At 40.6% G+C, this 18558-nt stretch overlaps 1 protein-coding gene and 1 long non-coding RNA gene across 2 annotated transcripts; both read left to right on the forward strand.

Annotated features, from left to right (window-relative positions):
* Positions 1-110: 110 nt before the first annotated feature.
* Positions 111-1915, forward strand: LOC134127351 (uncharacterized). The gene is made up of 3 exons (XR_009956068.1): positions 111-243; positions 1122-1226; positions 1855-1915. It is a non-coding gene; the product is annotated as an uncharacterized LOC134127351 (long non-coding RNA).
* Positions 1916-8690: 6775 nt separating this feature from the next.
* LOC119197171 (calretinin-like) lies at positions 8691-18277 on the forward strand. The gene is made up of 11 exons (XM_037453250.2): positions 8691-9099; positions 13572-13648; positions 13927-14016; positions 14201-14281; positions 15333-15389; positions 15825-15902; positions 16464-16519; positions 16600-16639; positions 17106-17159; positions 17447-17518; positions 17692-18277. The coding sequence occupies exons 1-11, from the start codon at positions 8703-8705 to the stop codon at positions 17815-17817; spliced, it is 1128 nt and encodes a 375-aa protein (XP_037309147.2). The 5' UTR covers positions 8691-8702; the 3' UTR covers positions 17818-18277.
* The last annotated feature ends 281 nt before the right edge of the window (positions 18278-18558 follow it).

Below are 18558 nucleotides of genomic sequence, written 5' to 3' on the forward strand. Positions count from 1 at the left end.
GAATGGTCTCCTGTAAAGTCCTCCACTGCCCCTGCAGCAGGAGGTGAAGAGGATTCGGTTATCCAACACGGATGCTCATTTCTTTACCTTCCCCCTTTCCGTTACTTTTTCCCACCTGTCCAGTTCTTACAGCGATGATGGAGCCGATGATGTTCAGTCTGCTGGTGTCTCAGTTGCCGATCATCGATCGTCGATCATCCCACTGGACCACAGTCCAATCTGTGAGGATGAAGTCATCAGACGGTGAGCTGTGACTTGAGCTCAGTGCATTCACATGGAGAGAAACCACATATTAGGGACTATATTAAAGCTGTTCACATGGTAAATATGGTGAAAAGAAAGCCAACGATGAATCGTATGAATACCAACAATAAAAGATTTGGGTGAATACAAACATGTGAGTATACATGTGACCAAAGAGCCACAATCTTGCCTGATAACAACGTCATGCTGACTTGAGACTTGCGCCTTTGCTCTTAAGAATAAGGAGAGAAGACATTGACAGATCAGGTGAAGTGAAACTTGCAAAAATAAAGCAGCGGGACAGAAAACCCGTGAAGAGGAGAGTTGTGTTCCTCAGAGACATTCAGCTCAGTCACTTGTCTCTGTGTGATCTCTTTTCTAGAGCTGTCTTGCTTGTTAGTCTCGCTTTGTAACTACACCCGTCAATATGCGAGAGAAACGAAGGGTTACATTAGAGAAAGTCGTAGCATTCCTAAAAACAGCTTTTGAGCTCCCTATTTCATTCATTGTTCCTTCGATCCTGTCAGAAGCCCAATGATTGGATTCACATGGTGTTGGCATTTTGTTTACAACCTTAAGTGAAATCAAGTTATCAGGCAGCAGAGTCAAGTTTAGTTTGTCGTTTTTGAAAATGAGTTAACTTCTAATGGGTCATTTATTTATTTAAGTTAGTTATTGTTAGTATTAGCACAGCTTAATACAAGGACTGGAAATATCAACTGGCCTCTGATGAAAAACCAAAGCACCGTGATTAAGACATTTTCGTCTGGTTTGTAAGTATCACATTTTTGACACATGGATGGAATTTCATTAGTTCAGTACTTATATTTCTTTTCATTTTTTCTGGTCACCTGATGTCGATGTCACTGCCAAAGTAGACCTCAGCCAGATGTTTTAGCCATGCGGGCGCCATGGCTCTATGGACTATGCTGGTCAGCTGGTCCTTCTCTTCGGTCAGGACTAAAGGATCCCAACATCTGCAGGTGGCACAAACTTTGGAAAAGACATTCATGGCCCTTAGTTACTGTATCCTGATACTGCTCCCCTGAGCCTTACATAAAGGGAACATTGTAAACATTATTCCTCCTCAACAACTTGCACTAAGCGTTTTCAGCTCCAACCTTTAAAAAGATGCAAGCTTGGCTGTAAACTATGATTATTTAAGACTTTGTGCCACACATCAGTTATAAACTATCACATTTACATTTTTACTCTGTATTTGAGCTGTAGAAAATCAAACCCAGGCCCAATGCATAAACATAATCCTTTTTATACATGATGACTTCTTTTTCTGTAGAAATGATAATATAACATCTATCAACAGAAATGGACATGAGTTGTGAAAGTGAAACACGTCTTACATTTCTTCTGTTGTAAGGGCCGATGGTTCTGGACTAGTGGGGAGTGAGTCTGTTTACAGGATAAATGTTGGGGATGACAGTAATGTTTCGGCTCCAACATGACGAGAAACCGAGTAAATCAACACACCACTAAGCAATCTCAGAGAACATCTGTTCTCTGTCACAGCGACTCTGCAGCGATGCAAACGAGTTGCTGTCTTTCCTCCTGCAGCTGTTGTCTGACAGCAAACCCTCTTTGTCCCTTTCACAGGCAAGAGATGGATCATCTAAAACCACAGAAGACAAATTAATCTCTGAATTAAAACACAAGGTATGGGTCATGCCACATCTGGCACAACATACACAAACAATACTTTAGAAATGACTGCAGTTCCCATACTAGACAAGAAAATGAATGAATGTGAAAAACGTTTTTAACGTTGCTGTCATGGCTGAGGAGACATTCAGCCTAAAGCAAAGCCTTCTGAGCTCTGCAGAAAAATGACTGTTTAAGTTGAAGTTTGGTTATTTCCCGCAGTTGAAGAGGAAATGTAAAAAGGAAAAACGACCAGGAGGAAGTTAAGTAGAAATAAAAATGTGAAGATCTAATCCAACCAAAGTGTGATGGGTTGACTTAAAATAATAAGATAAAATCTTTCCTGCCTATAAACTGTGGAGGCTGCAGATAATGCTTGAAGTGATAAATATGTATTTTCTTATATTAATCCTCAAGGCGTTACTGAAAGTCAATACACAGTCGGAAAATCTTTGGGAGGGAAGAATGAATCAATCCAACTTTCATTTACAGCAAAGGCTTTTGGTTTTAGTCCTTCGCGAGGTTCCTGATTCAGCTCGGTTGTCTTCGGGGAGAAATTAAAATCTCGTCGGATGAGAGAAGAAGGCTCTGGGGTCACAAATCTTTTATTGCGACAGGTATTTTTCCCTCATAAACAACAACAACTAATTAACCCCCGACACCCGGCACGAATTGAAGTGTCAATGTTGTCGATTCTTGGAAATACTGCAGTTTAGTTGCTGTTCTAATGGCCCGGTTCATGGACCGAGGATGTAAATCATTCTCGATTGTCTCAGATTTATTGCCAAAGGACAATGGTGTGGTTTTGTCTTCTGAAAATGCTAATCAGTTAAACTCTCTTCTGCTGAGGAAAAGCAAGGAAATGCAGACCATAAAACACAAGCTCTGTCATACACAGATCTATTAACACTAAATGTGATCAGGTTTTACGGGTTTATTGACTGTTAATTGTATTTCATGTATCTGTGCTGTATTATTTCTGTATGCTGTCACTGCACTAGGATTTAAATATTCAATCATATCATCATTTTCATTAAGGTTTTTTGAGCGTAAGAGGTTTAGAAGAGATGCAAAAATGAGGTTTTTCATTCATTATATATTCATTAAAAACTATTGTTGAATCATTGCAGATCGCGTCACAGTTTCTACCCATCTGTAAATGAGTCCTTTAAACTGAATAACCACACAGTTTAAACAAATTGAATTTCAAAACATTTGTGGAGAGCTTTTCTAGAGTCAAAGGGGTCCGATTTTAATCTGATTCCATATTATCAATGAATAATAATAATATAACATAAATGAAGGACTAAAGTAATATATTTTGTACCGAGTTGAGTCATGAGAACAGACATAGCGTGCTTAACCCACAAAGTGACCAGCGATGGGTCATTTCTATCTGCAGTCCAACACGAGGTTTTAGGTGATTAACAGATTATCAGATTAATGTGCTTTGAACCGTACAGTAGGGTCATAAGAAAAGGGTCAATTCTGTTTGTTCTGCTGTAAAACAAACTCACGTTTATGTCAGAATGCATCTGACAATGCAGTTTAGACCAAAATCGTTCAATGATGTTATTGAAAGCTGACGTGATGCTGAATGATTTGGGTACCACCTCAGTGCTGTGGGTCAAACACAACATTATGCAAAAGAACAAATGCAAATCCTGTTTAATCCAAACAACACAATGCAAATGCATGAAGCAGTGTTGTGTAACAGGGTGGGCACAGACAAATGCCTCATACTGAGGCACTTGAGGTTAATTTGTTGTTGAGATAATTTAATACTCAAACCTGTACACTGTAAACCACATATTTATAGATACATTCTGTGTTTGAGAAAAACATAAAAAGGAAGGTACGGGCGACTGTACAAAGTAGGAAAGCTTGTTTTCAAGCCTGAGGCGCCAACTTTCAGCTGACATTGCCTGTAAATCAGCATATTTCTCATTAAAATCACAAATGTTAATCTGGTGTGGCTAAAACCCGCCTGGCCTCCATTCACAGCCAGCAGCTTGCACTTTGAAATCATTATGTCATATTCTGTCCAAATTAAAAACATGATGGAGCCAAAGCTTTAAATGAACACCTGCCAAACTGTGTGTGAAGCTGCAGAGTGTCTGTTGGGTCACACATGTTCTCCAACAGTTGGTCCCATATGGCCCACGCTGGGTTTTAGTTCAATTTGATTAATTAGTTTCAACACTTGTAATCACAAGGATTGAGTCCTGATTTCAAACAGTGTTTTTCCTCTTCTACAGTTCAGACAATCACAATCAATGAGTGATGGATACAATCTTTGCCGTTGTTGCTGTACGCCGGTGTCTCTCTCTCTGTCTCTCTCTCTTTGCACGAAGTCCACACTGATAGACTTCTGTTCACCTCTGAATTGATTTGACTCCATAAAAGGGATTGCTTGGGCGGAGGTGGGGCCAGAGGGCACAAATCAGGCTTCAGGGACAACTTGTGGTTGGCATTCAATATATGCACACACACACACACACACGCACGCACGCACGCACGCACGCACACACACACACTCAAATGAGGATGTGTTTGCTTGCGTATGTGTACTGCACTTTCATATCAGCTTGTAGGAGTGCTTGTTGTGCTTCAGTGCATTTGTTTATGGAAGCCTGTCAACACGCAGTGATTCATCGCAGCGCTGAGCTCCTTTACTTTCCTACTTTCCCCCTCCATGTGTTTTCCACGTTGCTCTGCACTGATTTGATTTTCTTCTTCTTCCAAAAAACGCTGATGATGAAGAGAAGTTGTTTTTGCGGGCCGGCAGAGAATAGTGAACCTTTACTCTTTGTTTGGGTGTGAGGCCAAACACTTGCTCTATGACTCTATGATGCATTATGGAACCTCGTGTGAACTTCAGACGTGCATTTGGGTGGATTTTGTTATCATTGGACGGCAGCAGGCTGGGAGTTTTCCCCTTTATTTCAGTGGAGCTAAGCTAAACTGAGCTAAGCTAACTAGCCGGCAGCTGTGGCTTCTTATTTGACAAAAATGGTATCAATCCTCTCTTCTACCTCTTTGCAAGAAGGGGAATTTGTGTACTTCCCAAAGTTTTAAACAATTGCTATAATATGTAGTATATATTCCGGCAAAAAAAAAAAGGCATGTGTTTACATGTTTGTGTACTCTCAACATCACCAGTAATACGTGTGTTTTCTGACTGACTTGAGGTTACCTGACTATGCATTATTTTTTTATCCATGAACTTACCCTCTCAGTGTGTGACTGAGCTCTGTGGCATCATGAGAATAAATAATAACCCCTTTACTCAGGGGACATTGTTTTTTAGGGGAGTTTGTTTTTCACAGTTTAGAGATGTGCTCTTGGGAGGACCAGTGTGTTAATTGTTCCTCACAGAAGGGAGGGGGAGCACATCATCCTGCATGCACACAGAGAGATGCCATTCTCCCCCAAACAGCTCGGTAAACGCAACAATATAATTTTATCATGTAAAAATATCTGCATAAGCTGGAGACCGGAGCCTGATGGTGGTGTTTTGCTGTGATTTGTTGCCTGTATGAATGGCAAGCAGTAAATGATGATGCAGTTTTTCTTTTTGAATAAGGTCTTTATCTGTTCCGGTGTTCGGCAGGAAAAAAAAATCTCAACACAATCTGCCAAATAGACTGACAATTGGACTCCGCTTTATCTGTTTCCAGGCTTAAGTACTCCAATAGTTTCTATCACCGATTATCACTGGCTACTCAATCCACATCCTGCTGCTGATGAAAATGGCCGATTACTGCAATGAGGCACCCTGTCACTCTAATTTACACAAATCGTTCACTCCCACTCTGACTTCTGCTCAACCATGTGAATGTGGGAGAAAAAGTCTCTGGCAGTCAAACCAAGAAAGACTAATCTAATCTACATGCACACTTCCCCATAAATAACACTGTGATATTCATTCCTCTGAACAATATGCACATTTGGTGTAATTATGCAGTTTTGAGGAAGTGAAGGTGGGGGTTTGGGGATCATCAAAAAACATGTGTTTTTTTGGGCTGATGATAATGATGGATGGACTCACTGAGGCCTGATTGGTTGGCCTCCTTTGCTATTCAGATAAATGATGTTCTAGGATGTGATATCAGTTAATATGAGTTGGGCACATTGTAAATCCAACCATTAGTCTGCAGTTTACTTGCATGATGGATACTTACAGTAACAGTCTTTTTTAAGCAAGTATTCATCATTTGCAGTCTGAATCTAACGTGAAGACTAACTGTGCAGAACTCAACAATTTCAATTTGCTTCTCCCTCATTAGATCTGGGTCAGTATTATTTGTAGCGGAATGAATTCACACAACAATGTGTTTGAAGGAAAACAACATCGTGGTTATGGCTGATTCCTCTTTGCTGCTTCAGCTCCAGTCGCCCTGAATCACCCGGATCCCTCTCAGTCTTCCTGCGCTGCGTGCTGTATGTATCTGAGATCAGAAGGATGCACAGAGAGATTTGACCTTGTTGGCATGCTGGAGGTAACCCAGTACACACAAACATTCGCGAGGGCCTTAACGGACAGCTGCCACACGCACACACCTAAACACTTACACACATATGGTACATAATCACATCACATAATGCATCAGTATAGGGGACTTTGCATCATCTCCTGAGTGTCTCCCATGCCCTTGTTTATCAGCAACTTTCTCTCACTGAGGGTAAAAGGAGGTGAGCATGAAGTGACATTTAAGCAGGGGGGCTGTTGTACAGCTGCCTTTGTATTATTTAGACAATGCCAATGATTAATGATGTGTTTTGGCCTCAAAGTTTTTAAAAGGGATATCATAGGAAACTAACACTGAGAAACAAACCAGATGAATGTTTCGCCCCTTTTCCTATCAAAGTCCTCTCTCCAGCTTTTAGAGACACTGAAAACACAATGTTTTATACAGCTATCACCAAATAAATGTCAGAATACATATCTTTAACTCTTTAAGTTCCCTGTGAATAGAAAAACAATTTAAACTCACAACCCTGTGATGAAGGCTTCGTGACTAAATGCAAAAGCATATTTCTATTGCGTTAGGAGACAAATTCATTTTCATCTTTCTTGAATGTCAAATCTGGGATGAACGTTTATTTTTCTTGTAATATTTTGATTTAACTTTAAGTTTTGCACACCACCCATGGTTGAAGCACAACCTCCTTTCTTAAAACATTGTATGTTCAAGCTTTGGCTGTATACACTCGGTTACTAAATGGAAGGCGTAGAGAGAAATAGCTTTCTTTGATTGAAGATGGACAGATGTGTTGATAAAGCAGCCGACACTTGAGTTAATAATCAAGAAACCATTGACCTACAGTCACAACCTGCAGGGATCAGTCTTCATTTAAGAACATGTGTATATTCAGCAATATTTGTCACAATAACAAGTTCTTTAAGTCTGCACTCTGACTACGGCTTATATTTTGTATTCTCTTTAAAATAAGCAGTTAAATTTATGCATAAACACAAAACGTATTTATACACTGAATAATTTGGCATGCCACCATAGACGCAACATTGTTTTTATGTTTCAGAAAACGTAATTAAAGTCTACTGAAAAGCATCTTCTGTCTGCAACATTTCCTCAACCTGTTTTTTTCTTTGTGTGTTAATCTCCAACATTAAGCAAGTTTTAAATAATCAAAATTTCATGTAAAACATTTAATACAGAATTTACAGGACTGGATCATTATAATTATCTGCAATCTGCAAATTTACTATAACTGGCATGCAAAGGCAAAACCACATTGGCTGCATGTTTATGGTTCAAAATGAACATCTGCATTTCACATAATGTACATGCTCATGACCTTTTCCCATTTTAAAAGTGATCAGATGTCATTTAACATCTTTGTTCCTTATCCATCATTGTAGTTGACACCTCCAACACCTTCAAAAGAGAGCTCTCAAAAAATGCATTTGATCTAACTCCTATTGATGCTGTTATGGCTTTACGGGCACACTTTCTATAAATACCTCCCCTCCCTCCCCCCTCTTTGTCTTTTCCAAATACACATACGGTACATATATGCACTTATCCGTCACACACTTATGATCTACTCTCCCTAACTCCCTGTGTGCATCTGCGTCTGCCATTTCTCTCTGATCAGCAGCATACAGCTCTGCAAGGAGGAGATAAAGAGTCTTCTTCTTCTTCTTCTGCATCCTCTAAGTCTAAACACCCTTCCCCCACCACAGCTCCCATCCTTCACACCAGCTTGTGAGGACAAAACTTGCGAAGGGAGATGCACCAACACATAGGAGGAAAAGATGAGAGAAATATAGGAATGCAAGGCGTGTTGGTGATTTAGTAACTGCTGCTGCTGCTTGGATACACGCCAAAACTTGGTTCGATTGGCCAAGGAGACTGAGTACCCCTCTGACCTCCGCGGGCCCGGTGGAATGATGGAGGGTGTGAAAGGTTGAGGGAGGGAGGAGATGAGAGTAAAAGTGGAGAATCATGGGTGGGTGCAGGATCATTTGTGACATCTAATCGGTAAAATAAACTCAGCAGACGGTGTAGGAAGAAGACAATGCGTATCCCACTGGAGCATGTGACGCACGTCACTTTCTGCTTTCATTGTTGGTTCTCTACAAGTGTTGTGACCCTTTTGGTGGGATATTTAATCTATTAAGGCTTTTTTAGGATTAATGGCAGTGCAGGGAGATATCGTTTTGGAAGAGACAGGGATTACACAGATCCTTCAAGATCCACTGGAGCCAGCCCGGTGCCTCAGTATAGGATAAATTGTTTGACGTAATTCTCTCCTCATGGGAGCAGCAGGATTGGATGATGTATAATAGTCCTGCTATCAAACCAGCAGCCTGGACAGCAGTTAATGGTAACTCCAATGCAAAGCCCAAGAGAGCTGTCCACCCTCCTCCTCCATCTCTTGTAATTGGTCTCCTGCCTGCAGGCTCTGTTCAGGATGAACGCGCCCCCTCGTGGCGGGCAGCAGAGGTTCGGACAGCCGCGGGGAGTTTAAAAGCCCCGTCCGGGGAGGAGCTGCCCACAGTAGCGAGGAGCTGCACGCCGGGAAAAGTTTACCTCGAACTATCACTGTTGACTGAAGAGGAGGGAGAAACAGCGAAGATGGCAACTCAAACACAGCAGTCACCCCACCTGCATCTGGCGGAGATCACCGCGGCGCAGTTCATCGACATCTGGAAACATTTTGACGCCGACGGTCAGTGCGCCTGTAGGTGTCCACCAGTCCGATGGCTGGGGCATCAATCGAGTGATCAATTAGAGCCTACTAGGAGCTAAATATATAAGTGCCACGTTTGTGTTAGTATTTCTGTTTTTGGCATTTTTAATCGTTTTGTTTCATTATTCTTATGATAAACAGCGTGTTAAAAAACATGAAACATGCATACTGCATACTACTGTAGTCTAAAGTAACGAGGCAATCCGCCCCAGCGTTAGGAGATATGAATATCAACTATACAATTATTATTTAACCTTTCAAATGTACTTGATTAAAAAATATATTTGCTGCGCTGCATTAAACTCCTCAGCAATGTACTTTGAACGTTCTTCTGGACGATGGTATCACATCGTGTAATGTTGTTTATATTGTGAGTTACCTCATTTTCTGTGATCCATGGTGGCGTTTTTTAGAATGTGAGGAGAGAAATTAAATAATAACTCCGCCAGAGTTTCAATTATAGAAGAGGAGGAAGAAGAGTGGGAGATGGGGGAAGGACAAGAAGAATGAGCCAGTGAAAAAGATGATAAAGGGATAAAAGGATGCAAATGAGGGAGGACAAGACGGAGGGGGAGAGGGGGGGGGGTATAAGGGAGAAGAGGATGAAGCCTCTGAATCTGAGAGCTTACTGAAAATGAACTGTGTGTGTGTGTGTGTGTGTGTGTGTGTGTGATATACCACATTTTAAACATATAAACAATTTTGCAATTGAGATTTTTTCTCAGGCATTTTGGTCATTTTAGACAGACATTCCATAATAAACTCCAAGATTGTCAGAAACAAATTACAGCCCTCAACCTGCAGCTTTGCAGTCCGTTCTCGGTCCCATTGCATCCAATGCAGACTCTTTGTCGCACCCACTGCACCTGACACCGATGCACAAGGCGTTCTTTAGACTCCGCACGAGGTGCATCATGCTTTCAGGTAAACGCCTTCTAAAGCCATTTGCATCATTTTTAGATGCTCAGGGAAAATGATCCAACCTTCAACCAGGAGATCAATGTTCATGTTGTAGCACATTCAATATACTTGTGTAACTTTAAAAAAAAATACTTGTAACAATAATAATAATTGTAGAAACAAAACCCGCACGCAGTGCTCGGATGAAGCACTCTATCTGGGCACACGCCCTTATTTTATACAATATTTCCAGCATTTGGATTGGTAACAAACTGCAACAAACTTGAGCCTCTGTGCTTTAATTACCTGCTATGAATCAATGTTTCCCTCATACATTTTACAGCCTATAGCGTCTAGTTGTATACTAAGTCACTCAAAGGTAGTAATGTCTTCTGTGCAAACGTGTGGGCCTGTAAAGCCCTTTGACATCACTTGCAGTTAATCAATCTTCAAATATGCAACATAATTGTTTTGCTATTGCTTTAATCTTCAAGGAAAATTGACAACGCAGCAACTCGTTAACATCCAATAGAATAATAACAGCCTTTTGACGGCAGCTATTTTATTGGTTGCCAAACTGGTGAAAATTGTTAGCGACTCCAGCGTGAGTCTTGGTTGCAACTCAATTGAAGGATTAACTTCTGAACCCATTCAGAAAGAACTCTGACCTCTACTGTTAAATCTTTTCCAAAGCTCCGGCAGTTCAGCCTAACAACTAACAGCACAGGAGTATCGCGCAGAAGTGACATACAAACAGTCACTGTTGGTTTGTTTTGATCGTAATCATGCTTTGAGCCTGACTTCTAACTGTTATTATGTGACATAGATTTGATGTGGCTCTTTTTGTAACTGATAAAGGTTTTTAAAAATTTGTATCAGATCAGAATATACTCAAAACCTCGGGAGACAATCACAGCCTGTTGTTTGAAATAAAGAAAGTACAAACAGGGCACATATATTAACATTTGCAGTTGAGCCGTGCTGTGCAATGTAAAAAAACAGATGGATAGTTTAAATGGGCCAAGTTCATCAATCCAGAAGTTCTCCGGCCAATAACTATTCTTTATCGATTGTCTACTGGAAGCCCAACTGAAGAAGTTCAGGAGTGAAGTCTTCTGCAAAAGGGTAGAATCTGCATCCAAGTGTCACCTTGTCCTGCAGGTGAAGACAGACCAGCGGATTCTAAATCCCTGCTTGGTTCATTCAGTGAATTACATAAGTGACAGAAAGTTTTCGGTCACCACGAGTTAGGCAGCCGGATGGTTTTTGAGGTGCCGTTGAGCAATCGCCAGTTGAGCTGTGTTTCAAAATGGCTCTGGAAGTAGAAGGCTGCATCTGCTCAGCATGCAGTGTGCAGTGGTGCGCTCCATGTGGCGGCTGAGTTTTGTGTTGCAACTAGAACTGTGGCTGTAAGCTCCACTGAACTGAGAACGCTGTGAGTTTTGCGATGGGATTTTAACACACATGCTTCATCATAGATGCTCTGTCCTATATTGAATTACCATATTATTATATTTATTCAGATAAGAACTTAATTATCTTTACAAAGTGGTTAACAAGATTCAACTACTTTGGGTGAATCAGAGGAAAATTAGTTTCCACATCCAGGGACAAATCTACACATATGAATAGGTTCTTTGGTTTCCACCTATTACCCTGCCATGCACAATAATGTGTGTACACGCCCCTCCTTGCATGCAGTTTGTCTCACTTGATCTGCTAGTCAGGCAGGACGGATCAAGCACTCAGTGAAATTATTACTGCGTTGGTGACACTGAGTGCTGCTGAGTTGCACAAGGTAAACTATGCACGGAAATTTGTCAAAACAATATTTCTAGTGATCTGATATTTTAATTAATAGTTAGTGTTTAAATAGTAAATAAATAGTGACCAGAGGGGCCCTCTGGATAGGAAGGTGGTCATTCTGCCATTTGGGCCCCAGCTAAAACCCCACCACAAGGTTGACATTTGTGGTCCTGATGCCTACGCATTCATCTCCTATATAAATTGAATTATATGAATCACTTTGATGATCGTTGATTTTTTTAATGTAGCATTAACATCAGGTCAACATTCTGTATGAAAGCTCGACTACCTTTCCATCTGATACCAACTGATACCAACATGCTGAACTAAGATGGTAACCATGATACAAATTGTAGATTTATTTTTTCATTTCTTAACCAGAACATCTAACATCTAACAAGATTATATAGAAAGTAATAACTTGAGGAAGTACTGTGCTCACTGTTGAGCTTGTGGCTTCAAACTAGCAAATTTTAAGTCACAGTCATTTGATATTGCTAATGGAGACATTTTCATTTTGTTGGACAGAATAAATTGTTTTACTGACACTGTAATCCAGCCATAACTCTATCTTAATGGAAAGTCATGTCGAGAAAAGATAATAATTTTAAGTGAATTTCTAAGTGTGAATACTGCCAACAAAGGGAAACTGAACAGAAGATGAATGTCACCTCTATTCTGTCGGCCTGTTTAGCTTTTGCACCCAAAGCTTTGCGTCCCGCATGCAGTGATTCGTCTTTATCTAAAACAGCAGCTCAGCCAAAGCACAGATGGTGACATGGAGCACCTATCAAAGGCAAAGAGACCGGGGGACAAGGGGAAATGATGAGATAGGAGAGGACATGAAAGGATAAGAGATTAAAAGATGAAGAAGGGGGCAGGGTAAATCTGCGCATTTTATTCTGTACATACTTTTAGGTTTTAACGCTTATAGTAAAAAGGCACATCCCCCTTCAACCCTGCTGGGTCTGGACAGATGGGAGTCATTCTTATGATTAAAAAGATAACTCTGAATGTCCTACATGTAACCCCTCTGACTAGCAGGAAAACCAATGGAGTAAATTATTGTGTTAAAATCATCCCCAGTCATGTGACTGTCGTAAGACGTTCAAATCACTGGGGAAAGAATGCCCCAATAAGCATCTCACTGCTCCCTTTCACCCTCTTAGGCAAGAAAACTCATTATAGTGCTTACACTCCAGCTGTAATGGACGCTTGTGGCTTATTTTTTTCTGCTGCAGCACTTCACTGAATCTCCACAATGCAGAAATGCCAATTTGACACGAGAGTCCTTAACGTGAATATTCTATAGACGTGAGCTTATTTGCATCAGTGAGTTTTAAATTAAAAGTTTTTAGTTGCGTAACGATGATACAATATGTGTGAATATTATTTGCATGTGCTGTAGATCTCCGTGCTTCACTGGAGACGTGACTAGCAGGAGCACGTTGACCACTTGAACATGAGGCTCAACCTACCAAATATTTACGCTCATTGAAGCTGTAAGAATGTACCTTGTTTATAAACTGATTACTTGGATCCGATCACAGAGGACTTAAGATCCGACAAGCGCTCGAGGTTTGGCAACTGTTCCAAAATTTAAAGACCATCATTGACCTTTAATCTTAAACCCACATCCACGGCCTTTAATCAAGCTTTTGAACAGTCAACAAAGCTCCGGGCCACTTAAAAGCTTCACAACATGAGTTGTGCCAAACTAATTTAGTTCCTCTGGTGTCCTGCAGGAAACGGTTACATCGAAGGGAAGGAGCTGGAGAACTTCTTCAAGGAGCTGGAGACTGCGAGACGAGGAGCAGGCCAGGTGAGTGTGCACCTCCTTGAATACTTACTGAGGTAAATTAACGCAGCGCGATCCATCCGTCATATGACTAAATGAAATACGGGATGTCAGTCACAGTTAACGTTTCCTCACTATCTGAATAGAAGAATGGAAGGCCTTTGAGTTGCAAAATTGAGCCGTGCAAACATAATGTCTTTGGGAAAGGGTTGGCTTGAAAGGTTTTCTTAAATATATATGTGTTTTGATTAAAGGATCCATTATCCTAAATGTCTTTTATCCGTGATTTGATGTGATTGCAGGACCCCACACATGCTACGTTCAAAGAGAAGATGAAGGAGTTCATGGCCAACTTTGATAAGAACTCTGATGGCAGAATTGAAATGTCAGAGGTGAGAGAACAACCTGAAAAGGTGGTTTAGACGCTTTCAGTGTATCTGCAGTACATCCCGGGTTTGGCCATTGCTTTTTTGCGTGTAAACACCCTTTCAGTGTCACTATATATTTTTCTTTGTATTCACTGCGAATCTTCAATCAAGGCTCTGCGATAATAATAATAGTTCTGTCTCTTTGTAGTTGGCTCAGATTCTGCCCACAGAGGAAAACTTCCTGCTCTGTTTCAGAGAGTTTGTGGGATCCAGCGCAGAGTTTATGGCTGTAAGTTTCTATATTTTCGATTCAGTCTATTTATTTATGACTCTCAAGTACTACATCTGCTCCATCAAGCTCTCACACTCATCACATCTGATTCAATTGAATGATTGTAAAGATTTTCTGTGTTGTAATGGATTGCTCAAAAAGACATTAGCCTTCTTATTTTCCTGTTCTGCCTGAAAAACATTGCTCACAGATCGACTGCTTGACTTTACTGAAAGCCTCAAGTCGGCCGCGCTGACTCAGCTCACCCTTTGGGATGTTAAGCTGCCCCGCCATTTGTTCCTTGTCTCCCTTTCTTTAGTTTGGACTCCTGTTTATTCTGAAAGCAGTTCATTAACAGTGTAAATTGTTAGTTTATGGCCTTGATGATGGATCTGGAGATAAAAAGATGCTGGAAATCGTACTGGATATTGCACTGCATTTCATATTTTGTTCAGCAGGAATTACTTAAACTGGCTGGATTCCTGTCATGAACTCTAGTCTGAATTAGTTCTCTGATGAATCCATTCACAGTCGGACGTTCAAACAGCCAGAAGTTAACAGCTTGCCTGCGAATAGAGAGTTGCATATCTGGCTCACACTTCTACTTTGGTCGCATATGTTGAAATCATTAGAGAGAAACGGTGAACCATCGAACATATGTTCCACTGTGATTGTAAATAACCACACACACACCTACACACACATGCTAGGTGTACTCTTGGTTTGGGCTCCGTGTGTGTGTGTGTGTGTGTGTGTGTGGGGAGGGTGTAGTTCTGGCTACTCCGTGTGTTAAAGCTATTCTCAGCTAGCGATACATTATGAATGGAGCGCAGCTTTCTGCAGGGGAACGAGGCAGTGAGTGCTGGAGGGGTTTAGGTATCTATCTTTAATAAGGCCTTTGACAAATTCTATATTTACACAATGTCAGATGACACCCTTGTACCTCTGTCATTTCTCTCTACAGTTATTTTTCTGCAAAAGTAATATAGATAAATTGTGTGCATGCTTTTCTTAATGGTGTTTGTGGTTGAAGTGGCAGGCATATTTTAACAACATCCCTCTTGTGCAGGCCTGGCGGAGGTACGACACTGACCGAAGTGGATACATTGAGTCAAATGAGCTGAAGGTAAAACACAAAATGACAAACTCTCCAAGAAAGAACATAAATTTAGACTCCGTTTTAGTGCATGCTAAATGTATGGGCTGCACAGCTGTGCTGCACAGCTGGTGTGACAGCGCTCCAACCTAGTTTGAGAGAAGCGGGTTTAGAATATGAAAACCAAAGAGAAAATGTGCAGTGTGTGCAGGTCTTACTTTTATAAATACTGTAAACGCACCAAACAGGTGTGTTAGATGATGATTATCTTCCGTGTCATGCCAGTTATTGGTATTTTCAGTAATTGGTGATGTCTCTGCTGATGGAGCTACTCTGATCCTGCACATGCGTGTAATTCTGTGCTGTCCAGACCCCGTTCAGAGTCACCATAACTGCAGACTAGCAATCATGAATGCATCATATCCTGTAATCACTGACGGATAGGTTGGTTTTTCCCCTCTTCAGGGTTTCCTGTTAGACCTGCTGAAGAAAGCTAACAGAAACTACGATGACAAGAAGCTCAATGAGTACACACAGACAATCGTGAGTATCCTCAGGCACAGAGTGTGTTTTCAACTTCTGCAAAGTCAACATTGTTACTGTCTTTAATGTCTTTAAAGACCTATTTGTTTTTATTCTACTTAACCATATGTTTTCTACTTATCCATGTTTATATGAACATAATAGTAACACATATTTGTTTGACTCAAAGTCATTCAAATGATTCACTTTATACATTTAAATCATGTTTTATTTATTAAATTATACTTCCACATTCTCATTGATTATAAGAATTAACATGTTTAACAATTAAATTGTTCTGCTTAATATACTAAGGAGTATATTACTTCTACAACCATGTGCTCAAAATGTAACACTTGGATGCAACATTTCCACCTAATGTGATTGCAATAAAGGACTAAAGGCTTTAATTTCACCATCCTGAGCAACATGCATGTGTGGGATCACCCTCAAACTCACCTGGAGTGACGACACATGGGTTTAAACTCTGAACGCTCTCTCTTGCTTTCATTTAATGTACAATGGCTCCTGTTCTTAAAAGCTCCTGTTTGCTTTCTGAAATGTCCTCTTCTCTCTGTGCAGCTGAGGATGTTCGATCTTAATGGTGACGGTAAATTGGGCCTCTCTGAGATGGCTAGGTGAGTGTCCACTGTCTTTTCTGTGTGTACATTTCTAAAGGATGCCATCAATATTAAACCAACCTTTTGTTTAACTGTAGACTCTTGCCCGTCCAAGAAAATTTCCTGCTGAAGTTTGAGGTAATATTACACAAGTAATTTTCTATATGATGTCCCAGCTACTCAACAGCTGTCACTATGATGTCGAAAAGTTAGACATTGCTGGAGATTCATAACAGTAAACCATTATTGGATTCACTGGAGGATTATTTGTCATCGAGTCTTCCATGGACATATGAAGCATTAACGCAAATGTGCATTTACTGACTCCCTTGGAAATGAAAATACTATATACTACAACACTAATCTACATACAGGAACATCTTGAATATGTATGTGTGTTATATATGTTACATACGTACATGCTAGCTTGCTTAAGCAGATAAACAATTCCTTTCATCAGGATTAACACAACTTTAGTCCCAGTTACCATAATCTGCATGGATTATTATCGGGTCTGGATCTCTTTGAACTTTTGCCGCTCTCTAGAAATAGCCCTGGGTTTCTAACAATTTTCCCTTTTTCCATCTGGCCTTCTTTTACAAAGGGGATCAGTATCACAGTTAAAGAATTTGACTCCCTCTTCACCCTCTATGATAAGGTGAACAGAGCATTTTTCTCTGTGTGTTTGTTGTATGTTTTTTTGTTATTTTATATGCATTTGTGTATGTGTTTATTTCTGGACGGATCAACGTTAAAGACACTAAAAATTTCCATATTATCAATGGAACTGGTAAACATGCTAAATTACAACGGTAAATGCATTATAACCATACGAATTATAGCATTATGCTTGAAGCGCCACAGATTCCGAAAAGATGCTACTTGTGAACTAATACTGCTATCTCTCCTGAATCACTTAGCTTCTCTTTTCGCCTGTGTCACTAGGATGGTAATGGGTATATTGATGAGCAGGAGCTGGATGCTTTGCTGAAGGACCTCTGTGACAAGAACAAAATGGTAATGAATAGTTAGCCCATTGATTGATCAGTTCAGGTTACTTTTCTACTCTCCAAATATAGAGCAGAGATGGAGCAGCTGCCTGAGATACCTGTACACAGTACTGCATGTTCGTACCCTCCATTGATGACTTTGTGCCTGCTAATTTTCTGTGCCCTTGTCCTTTGTGGCAGGACGTGGACCCCTTGGACACAGAAGGACTGCTGGGGTACAAGAAGAGCATCATGGCTCTGTCTGATGGGGGGAAAATGTACCGCACTGAGCTGGAAATTGTCCTATGTCGGGACTCCACGCTGTGAGCTCCTTGCCTGGGACACTGCCGTCCTCCCCCACTGCCTCCTCCTTCCTACCTCCTGGTGTAACCTTTTGCATGTGTGACCCTTAACCTCGCTTCACCACTTAAAGTGAAAACAAAAGTGCTTCTAAGAGCACACGGTGTACTGCTGGCCCTGCTATTTTAGCTTTGTACCCCTCTGAGTTGTATTTCTTTTTTGGGATCTTAAAAGGCAGTTCCACAGTGACATAGCCATATGACTACAGGAATATACTGAGTATTTATATATTTTACTTCCCATTTTTACAATATATTTTTTACGTTCATCTCATATCTATATGTTTCTCTCCCAATTAATGTATGATGGATACTTTTACTCTAGAGCATCTGTTTATTTATTTATATATTAAAATCTTATTTGATGAGGCTTGTACTGTTCTATCAAAAATATTGAAAGAACAAATAAATATAAGATAACAACTGTTGTCCCAGTCTTGCATTGACTTTGTTAAGTTTGTTAAGTCTTTTCTCTCGGTGCGCTGTAATAGAAAATGATTTGCCACCCACTCTGAGAGTCACAGTATGTGGTTCTGGTGAAGATTACAGCTTCGGTACAGATGCCCCGAGCATGTGTTTTTTTTTCCTGAGTGCTCCACCTTCACTTTCTAATCTCCTGGTAACAGAAAATGTGATGTAGAAAAGCTTGTGCTGCTCCATTTTTCATAGAGGAGAGTCTCCGAAGCCTCTGCGCTACTTTGAGGTAAAG

Source organism: Pungitius pungitius, chromosome 4, assembly GCF_949316345.1.
Source record: "Pungitius pungitius chromosome 4, fPunPun2.1, whole genome shotgun sequence".
Lineage (NCBI taxonomy): Eukaryota > Metazoa > Chordata > Actinopteri > Perciformes > Gasterosteidae > Pungitius > Pungitius pungitius.

Coding starts and splice junctions, on each gene's coding strand:
- LOC119197171 (XM_037453250.2), top strand. CDS start 8,703: ATGATGTATAATAGTCCTGCTATCAAACCAGCAGCCTGGACAGCAGTT. Junction 14,017..14,200: donor GCAGAATTGAAATGTCAGAG/GTGAGAGAACAA, acceptor GTCTCTTTGTAG/TTGGCTCAGATTCTGCCCAC. Junction 17,519..17,691: donor TCTGTGACAAGAACAAAATG/GTAATGAATAGT, acceptor CCTTTGTGGCAG/GACGTGGACCCCTTGGACAC.